The sequence below is a fragment of the Patagioenas fasciata genome, chromosome 1 (genome assembly GCF_037038585.1).
Source record: "Patagioenas fasciata isolate bPatFas1 chromosome 1, bPatFas1.hap1, whole genome shotgun sequence".
Taxonomy (NCBI): domain Eukaryota; kingdom Metazoa; phylum Chordata; class Aves; order Columbiformes; family Columbidae; genus Patagioenas; species Patagioenas fasciata.
In genome coordinates this window covers 2,449,071-2,458,679 of record NC_092520.1, presented here as the reverse complement: position 1 = coordinate 2,458,679, position 9,609 = coordinate 2,449,071, and the positions used below count along the sequence as shown (strand labels likewise).

The 9,609-nt window shown below is 48.5% G+C and overlaps 1 protein-coding gene across 2 annotated transcripts in view; it reads right to left on the bottom strand.

Annotated features, from left to right (window-relative positions):
• Positions 1-516: 516 nt before the first annotated feature.
• RAB6A (RAB6A, member RAS oncogene family) overlaps positions 517-9,609 on the bottom strand; it is a 57,344-nt gene continuing 48,251 nt past the window's right edge. For both annotated transcript variants that reach the window (XM_065833887.2, XM_065833894.2), the window contains exons 7-8: positions 6,202-6,268; positions 517-2,534 (exon numbers count right to left, since the gene is read on the bottom strand). In XM_065833887.2, coding sequence (XP_065689959.1) covers positions 2,470-2,534; positions 6,202-6,268 — 132 coding nt within the window. In that variant the 3' untranslated portion in view covers positions 517-2,469. The remainder of the gene's footprint in view (positions 2,535-6,201; positions 6,269-9,609) is intronic.

Below are 9,609 nucleotides of genomic sequence, written 5' to 3'. Positions count from 1 at the left end.
CGAAAGAAAATGAACAGGGAAAAATGCGCTAAGACGCATTTACGGTGCAAATAAAACACCAGGCCACTGTGGAAGTGGCTTTTCTCTGGAATAGCGGGTTTAGGACAGGATCAAGTCCTATAGCCAGGTTAAGCACGGACTAATCAGCAAGGATGTATGTTAAATTAATTAAAACCATACCTGCAGCTCTCAGGAGATAAAAGGCAACCGAGTGACGCCTGGTCCTTGCGGAACCTTTTGTATTTGAGAGCAATTTGTGCCTTGTCCATGGAACAAACCTGCGGCCGCACGGGCTAAGCTGCTCCTTGCAAATCCAGCGCTTAAAGCTTGAAACGATGGGAAACACACGGGTTTGGTTATATCAGGAGTGACAAAAGGGGCTTGTGGAAAAGAGCCAAGCGGTGACCAACATAAGAACCAAAGAAAAGCAGCGAGATGAACCAGGACAATACAGGAAAAGCAGCCAGGTTTCCTTCCCCCCCGGCCCGAGAGTTGCTTTTAAATAAAGAATGATCCTTTGTCACATATCATTGGATGTTTATTTCAAGACATGCCACGTCAAAAAAAACTCGCCTTTTTAATATTGCGTTAGAAAAGCACTTTACATCTCGTTCTGCCTTTAAGTTACCGTTGTGCAGAGTCGCTAAAAACCCCAGGGCAGGGCACGGGTCTAACATTCATTTCACTAATTAAGAATTCCACACCTTTGATGCCCATTTCCCTGGTCAAAGTGGTGGTGAGGACGATTCCCTTTCTCTTCCCCGCTCGGTTATTTTAAGGGGCGGAAGGGAATAAAGGAGGAGCCTGATTTAAACTTTGCAATTGTTCCTTGGAGTCGCAATCGCGACGCAGACTCGCGAGTTCCTTCCTGCACTGTTAACTCCGTTTTCGCCCAGCAAACAATGTATTTACAATGGTGGTTTTATTAACTTACACAGCAACTTCACAATGACTAGTAAAGATTAAAAGGGTGCACTTCTAGTGTGTTCCATTCCGTGTTTCTCGGGTAGCTACATCGCGCAACATCAGCAAAGCTCTACACAGATTCCTCAGCAAAATGACTGGAAAGAGTAAAAAATAATTAAGCGGAGAAATAAATATCAAAGAGAACAACAACAACAAAAAAAAAAAGGTTAATTGTAAGCCTAGTTAAATAGAAAACTAAATTACTCGTCGCTTAACCAATCTATACAGCTCTAGCGAACCGAATTAAACCAACTCGGAAGACTGAACGTAAAAAATGCTAAAAAATAAAGGCATCAATCTGCATAATCAGAAGGTGGTTTCCATCCTATTTAACTCCCTTTCAGTCTATGAGCTCTCAACTAGATTTGGGTCCGATCAAAGCAAACAGCCCTTCCCCAGCCCACCTACGAGCAACGCTATGGAAAACGGGTGCGATCCCCGATTCCGTCTCCTCTGGCTCCATCCAGCTGCTCTCGCATTGATTTCTGCCAAATGCCAACGTTTCAATGCGCTCCGGCTGCTTTTAGCGCCACTCCTGACTTAAGATTTCCCCCCTAAAAGAAATTTAAAACCAAAATATATAAGAAGCAAAACGCTTTCTCCTCCAAAGACCTGAAACGTTACGTTCCCATCTCTCGGGCGCTAATAATTCACTGGTGTTCTAGATTAAAAAAAACCTGCTCTTCAAGCTCATCTTGCACTCCAAACGGATTTCCCTGTTTCCTGCAAGTGTTTTTGCTAATGCACATCCACCCTTTCCTTGCCCCCGAATCCTCCAGAAGCCGCTCGTCCCGTTTAGAAAGACACATGGAGTTTCTCAATATCCTTTCCTGGAAATGTGTTCACGTTGCCTCTGCAAGAACTACAAAATCCAGCAGCTTTTGGTGGCGTCACAACCCCCGTTTTTATCATTTCTTGTTTAAAACCATTCGGGGGTTTGAAAACCAATCCAGACTATCTCTGCTCAAAAGATTAAGAGCTTGGGTTTGATTTTCTTGTTATGGTAGGGATAGGCGTTTAACCCTGGGTATACACCACCTAAGTCGCTCCCGGTTTGTCAGCGAAACCAAACGGCTGAGATTCGCCACCGTTCTGCACGTACATCTCGTCTAAGTCCAATCCCAAACTTACTCGGTCGCCATCATTTCAAAGTGCAACATCATAACATATTAAAAAAAGGAACGAATATTAAGAAATTGTACCTATTTTTTTTTTCTTTTCCTTTTTTAAAGTCATAACTAGAATACGCTGGAATATTTTGGCTTTTTTTTTTTTCTTTTCTTATAAATAATGAAGACACTGACATTTTTGTGTGTGTGTGTGTGTGTGTGTGTGTGCTTGTGAAGCTAATAGATCATCTCCACGAGACAGCCAGCAATGATGAACTGCGATACGTTATTACTGAAAGGGGAAGGTTCAAGCCAATATTCACACTGCAGTCAATGAAGAATCAAGGGAGGGAAAGCAGTGATGTTCTGGAGAAAATGGAGGAGCCACGCGGTATTAGCAGGAACAGCCTCCTTCACTGACAGGCTGCTCTTGAGGCTTTTCCAGTTTTATGTCAATCACTGGAAAGAAAAAAACAATGAGTTAAGGCAAATAGATTTCCAATGTCTGTCTCTAAGCAGGGTCTGCTCTTCCCCTCCTTGTCCCAAACCCATTGCTGCAGTAATTCAAGATCTACACGCTGAAGGGTCTAATCGCCATTTCTAGAGTCAGGAAGAGCTTGGAAACCTCCAGCTGCAAATCGGTGCAAGATTTGGTTTTCCAGCATGGAGAGCTGGTGGGAACCCAGGAGGGGATGGACCCACTGGCTCCAAGAATGAAGAGCTGGAGACAGCAGAGAGCTGGAGGAACCACTTCAAAGCAATCATTTCAAATTCACTTGAAATCAATCACTTCGGTAGTTCCTGCACGCAGTGGGTGGGTAGGAAAGGCTGTTGGGTGTGAATAGAATCACAGAATCATTTTAGTTGGAAAAGACCCTCAAGATCATCGAGTCCAACCATAACCCACCCCTGGCACTGCCCCATGTCCCTGAGAACCTCATGTCCGTCTGTCCAGCCCTCCAGGGATGGTGACTCCAGCACTGCCCTGGGCAGCCTGTTCCAATGCCCCACAGCCCTTTGGGGAAGAAATTGTTCCCCACATCCAACCTCAACCTCCCCTGGCGCAACTTGAGGCCGTTTCCTCTGCTCCTGGCGCTTGTTCCTGGGGAGCAGAGCCCGACCCCCCTGGCTCCAAGCTCCTTTCAGGCAGTTCAGAGATCAGAAGGTCTCCCCTCAGCTCCTGTTCTCCAGCTGAACCCCCCAGGTCCCTCAGCCGCTCCCATCACACTTGTGCTCCAGCCCCTCACCAGCTCCGTTCCCTTCTCTCCACTCGCTCCAGCACCTCAAGGCCTTTCTTGTGAGGTGACCCCATCATCCCTCTGGCCACCATTTTGAGCCCTGAGGTGATCTTGGTGCCCCTGGGGCTGCCGTTTCGTGTTCTGGGGTGATCTTAGTGCCCTCTGGCCGCCATTTTGATCCCTGAGGTGATTCTGGGGCCGTCATTTTGAGCCTTGAGACGAGTGGCCCAAAACCCACCCCAGGATTCGAAGTTTGGCCTCCGCAGTGCCCAGCACAGGGGGACAACCCCAATACAGCTGGCAGCGTGTGCTCTGCCAAGATAATCCACGGCAGAATATTCCTCCTCACGCTGTGCCCTTCCACCACCCCCGGCTCGCAGATCCGTGCCGCCCTGAACTCTCCCAATCTTTCCTCTCATCGAATGGCTTCACCCACCCCACCACCAACCAAACCCCCCCTGTCACCTTCCTGAACTCGCCCCTCGCAATCCTTTTGGTTGGAAAAGACACTTATGTCGCCTTTCACGGGAGGAGCTTTGAACACTGATCCTCAAACCCAACTCGCTCAGCACAAGTCTCAAGCGTTTCTCTTATCGGCAAACACAGAGGTCACAGAGCTGGTGCTTCCAACTTAGCTCTTTGGGGCCTTGAAGCTGCTTTTTACAGAGGTGAGGGGATATCAATACGAAAAAGGGAAAAGACTCATAATTCACCTCAAATATTTGGTCCATTTGTTCGGCTGATCTAAACCTCAATGAACATTGAAGAGCTAGAGGTGCTCAAAATGAGCGCCCAGAGTTTTGTCACTGAGCATGAGCAGTTTGAGATCCTCGAACCCTCCATGTCCTGCAAAAAGAAATAACCCTATGGAGAATCCTCCCGTTAATCCTAGCGCAGCTGTCTGAGAGACAATCGTGTGCCGTGTCTGCTATCTGCAGGCTGCAGAAAGACCAATTCAAAGTGCCCTTATTGCGCTCCCGTTGAGAGACCGCGATCAAACGCCCCGACAGAGAAACCATCAGCCAGCGCCTGGGCGTTCTACCACCACCCTCATTAATAAGATTGCTGCTCGTTAACCTTTTGCTGACCTGCATTACAAAATGCTCTTGATCGTTCTAGCCCGTATGGCGCAAAGCTTGCGCCTTTGCAGTTGCAACCTGCAGCTTTACAAGTCCTCCTGGTCCCTTATGCGGGAGACGGAGTTTTAGCACCAAACTTGTCCCCATCCCACAGTTCTGCCCCATCTTTCCTCCAAAGCACCGTTTCTCCTCCATTTACCTGTTGGAGAGGGGCCAGAGGAGCCACAGAAATGATGTGAGGCTGGAACAGCTCTGCTGGGAGGACAGGCTGAGAGAGCTGGGGTCACCTTACTTTGGGGTCACTTTATTGTGACCTTTCTGTACTTAAGAGGGGCTGAGAAGATGGGGACAGACTTTTGAGCAGGGCCTGTTGTGATAGGACAAAGGGTGATGGTTTTCAACTAAAGGAGGGAGATTCAGGCCGGACATGAGGGAGAAACTGTTGGCCCTGAGGGTGGTGAGAGCCTGGCCCAGGTTGGCCAGAGAGGTGGTGGCTGAACCATCCCTGGAGACATCCCAGGCCAGGCTGGACGGGGCTCTGAGCAACCTGAGCTGGTGAAGATGTCCCTGCTCATGGCAGGGGGGGCACTGGGGGAGCTGGGAAGGTCCCTTCAACCCAAACGTTCAGCTGAGTGTTCTCCTCCCTCACATCACACAAACACTGGCCCAGAGCTGGGTGGGGTCAAGCCGGGTTGCCCTGGAGGGTTACGGGATCGCCATCCCTCAAGTTTCCTTAAACGTGACCCTGAGAAACTGGCCTGATTTCAGATTTAGGAGGGTTGGAGAATGAACCGACAGAAGCCCTTTCCAACCTACCTCCTTCTAAGCTTCTGCAAGTCAGGATTTGCAAGAGCCACAGTTTTTTTTCAGGCCTCTTTGCAACTGCTTTTGCCCACTCCACAGTCCTTCTTCCTTTCTCACACCTGACCTGCTCTAACATCAAGCTAAGAATGGTTCCGGATCCGTTTGCACCTTCTTCTTGTCTTCCTTTCAGTTTTCATACGCTCATCCTCTTTTTTTTGTACTACCTCACAGCACTAACATCACATCCCTACTCAGAATCATAGCATCACTTTGGCTGGAGGTCCTTAAAATCCAGTCTAAATGTAACATAAATCTGGCACTAACCCATGTCCATAACAGCCTAATTTATACATCTTCTCAACCCCTCCAGGGATGGTGACTCCAGCACTGCCCTGGGCAGCCTGTTCCAATGCCCCACAGCCCTTTGGGGAAGAAATTTTTCCTAAATCCAACCTCAACCTCCCCTGGCGCAACTTGAGGCCGTTTCCTCTGCTCCTGGCGCTTGTTCCTGGGGAGCAGAGCCCGACCCCCCTGGCTCCAAGCTCCTTTCAGGCAGTTCAGAGATCAGAAGGTCTCCCCTCAGCTCCTGTTCTCCAGCTGAACCCCCCAGGTCCCTCAGCCGCTCCCATCACACTTGTGCTCCAGCCCCTCACCAGCTCCGTTCCCTTCTCTCCACTCGCTCCAGCACCTCAAGGCCTTTCTTGGCGTGAGGGGCCCAAAACTGCCCCCTCTCATCCTGTCGCTTGTTCTTTGGGAGAAGAGCCCAACACCCTCAACACCCCTAGTCCCTTCTATCCAACCAAATCTTCTTTCTCATTATTTCAAATGTTCCTTGTCCCCATTCCCCCTCTCAAGCCTCTTTTCGGGGTGTCCATGAACAGAGCGAGGGTTGCAGGAGAGATATCGCTCCCTCCTTCTTCATCTTTGTTATTCAGACCCCGCGCTCTCCTCGTCCGCGGTGACGCCTGGCAGCGCTTTGCCACCGCTCAGAGGCATAAAGGATACTGTCTTCTCTACTTTTGTCTTGTGTGCTTTCCATTCCAGGCAAGGCAGCTGCCACGCGTCGGAAAAGCTGCGAAAAGACAAGAAAAAACACCACACAGGGAACAGATCAAAACAATTGTACTTTAAGGAGCGCGCACCCCGGTTGATGCAGTTCAAACAATGATTCAATGCAGCCCTCAGTACTATTTACGCTGCTGCCACCAAAAAGCCTGACACCAAATATAACCTTTATTCTCAGGAATTGGAAAATCGCTTTGTTGTTGTTGTTGTTGGAGATCGAATGTTAACGGCTACAAGCCGCAGACCTTCCAGCACCTTCTGTGCAAAGACGCTGTGTTTGGAAAGCAGCGTTTCCACCTCGGACCTGTCACAGAGCCCAACAAGGTCCCTGCGGCCGAGGGAACTCGACCTTCACACCTCCACGGATTATTAGTTACACAGGACACGGTGATAAAATCCAAGGCGACACCCGTTGTCACCAATATTGGAGCATCTTCTTCCAGGCTCCACGTATCTGTGGTTCAGGTTTTCTATGAACCAGATCAAGGATCTCTCTTTCAGGAATTTGCCCAATGCTTTTCGGAGCGCTCCCAAATGTTGGTACCCAACTCCATCGCTATCCCCCGTCCAGCTCGCGCTCGGGGTATGAAACACAGAACGCGAACACCAAGCACACTTGTGATCCCAAATCCCTTGTTCTATGTCTCGCTTAGATACTATCCCCAACTTCTCAGCAAGGTATTCCCTTCACGATGAAAGAGGCTGAGAAATAAGACTGAACGGGATCGATTCCCTCTCATGCATCTCTACCTTTGTCCCCAAAGCTCAGATTTGGGGTTCCCACCATGTGGCTTTTCCCCAAGCCCTGGGTGAGGAGCCTCCACATGCACCCACTATTAAATCATGAAAATTCACTTGAACATCCCAAGTCCCCCAAATTACAAACTGTCCTTCAGCCGAGTCCGATTCCTCCGAGAAGTTGCCGTGTTCGGTTGGTAGGAAAACAGAAATTTCAACAGGAATATTCTCTTTTTCGTGTGTCTTGGCGAGTGCGTGCGCAGGAAGACAAATGTGATGGATGAACAACCTTTGCTCTTCATCACGGTTATCAAATGATCACCTAATTGTTTCTTCCCTTGGGAGAACAGCCCTAGTAGAGTTTGGTCCATGCTGATGTGCTCAGCACACACCCAGATACTAAAGCATCTGATATATATTGAATTAAGCTTTTTACACCTTCAAAGACATTCTTGCTATTATGTATTTCTTCCCTGTTCATATCAAGCATCCAGGACATGAGATGAGTGCATTAAAATCACCCCACAGCAGCTCGGGAGCCCCAAAACGTTCGGTGTGAGTCTGACGTCAGCCTTAATGAGTTAAATTAACATTATTGCGCGTTATCTCAGTCCTCAAACCACACAAAGCCAAACCACTTACTCCCAGTGACCCCATTTCCACCAAAAACGGAGCCAAGCGCTGTCACCCTGGTTATATTACGAATGTAGGTACCTGAACAGCTTTGCAGATCAGCACCCAAGCGCTTTTGCGAAATATTCGGCCCCGTGTGTTGAAATGATGCTGGGAAAACACATCAAGCTGAAAAAGTTGGCTTAATAACTTCTTCTTAATCGATTCTCCGGCATCTTCACCCTTTTCTAACTGACAGCAACACCATTGAAATTCGGACCGAGACAAGGAAAAGGATCCAAGAAGCTGGTCCTTGATGTATCTCACTGTTTTTAGACAACGATTTTGAAGCAAAAAAGCTTAATATCCCCCTCTAAGTTTCTATTAACCTCTGGCATTTCCCACTCTCACTGAAAAGTTCAGGCAAATCCTCATATACCAAAGTAACGCAGATCAAGTCAAAATCTGGGTGCTAAGGCACAGACAGCAGGAACGCACGACCACCCGAAAATGTAAAGTGTGAGAGTCTTCTGGTCAGAATTAAGATCATTTTGACATAGGGAGAAGCGAAGCGTTGATCTCATTGTAACCCTCGGCCAAAAAACGCCTTAGAAAATTCAAGTCCGCCACTTGGTACTCGATCCGCCGGCCTCATCTCATCCCCGCTCCCCAACTCCGCGCAAAATGCAACGCGACGATCGTTTCGCAAGCGTTTTGAACCGGACAGACAGGAGCGTTTGGGGTTATAGGAATGAAATGGGGGAGAAGAAGAAGGTGCAGACTTTGCGAGTGATGTCCCGTTACTCTTCTTTGCTGGTTTGATCAGATAAGGGGACAGCACTGCCAACCTTTTGAGCTTTATCACTTCTCCAAAGGCTCCTCGTTCGCTCTCTGTAGCCCTGGACTATTCATTACAAGGTAATTGCCATTCAATCTCATCTTCCTCTGGAAGCCTTAAAAGTTTCACTGTTATATTTGAGGCTACAAGCAATGTTTTATTTGCCTTTAAATCTACAAGAAACTCAATTACATTTGGGTACAGAAAGTCCTGAATTTCCTTCTTTTAATGGGCTTTGTCCCTCAAATTCCTTCTACTCTCAAAATGTTCAATATTCAGGGAGATTTGACAGGTTGATCAATGGATGTTAACTCAGTTTTATGACGGGAAAACAGCTTTGTGACTTCTGGGGGCAAAAAAAGAAAGAAAAGGATTAGGGGAAGGTGATCAGGCTGCATCGCAAAATATCCAACTATCCGCTCCAGGTTCAGAAGGGGAGAAAACAGAAAATCCCTCCCATCAGTTTTAGGGATGGATACACAACAGAGTTGGGTAAAATCCTACCAGGTTGTGCCTAAATGAGGCTGCTCGCTTGACATCTTTGCTCTGTCTGAAAGAAGGAAACGCAGCATTTCATGGGGCTCTTTGCCAATCTGGGTGAAAACAAATCATTTTCACAGAATCCCAGAATGTCAGGGGTTGAAGGGACCTGGAAAGCTCAACCAGTGCAATCCCCCCATGGAGCAGGAACACCCAGCTGAGGTTCCACAGGAAGGTGTCCAGGCGGGTTTGAATGTCTGCAGAGAAGGAGACTCCAAAACCTCCCTGGGCAGCCTGGGCCAGGCTCTGCCACCCTCACCCCAAACAACTTTCTTCTCACATTTAAGGGGAACCTTTTGTGTTCCAGTTTGTACCCGTTACCCCTTGTCCTATCACTGGTTGTCACCGAGAAAAGCCTGGCTCCATCCTCCTGACACTCAACCTTTCTGTATCTGTAACCATGAATGAGGTCACCCCTCAGTCTCCTCTTCTCCAGCTCCAGAGCCCCAGCTCCCTCAGCCTTTCCTCACACGGGAGATGCTCCACTCCCTTCAGCATCTTGGTGGCTGCGCTGGACTCTCTCCAGCAGTTCCCTGTCCTTCTGGAGCTGAGGGGCCACAACTGGACACAATATTCCAGGGGTGGTCTCCCCAGGGCAGAGCAGAGGGGCAGGAGAACCT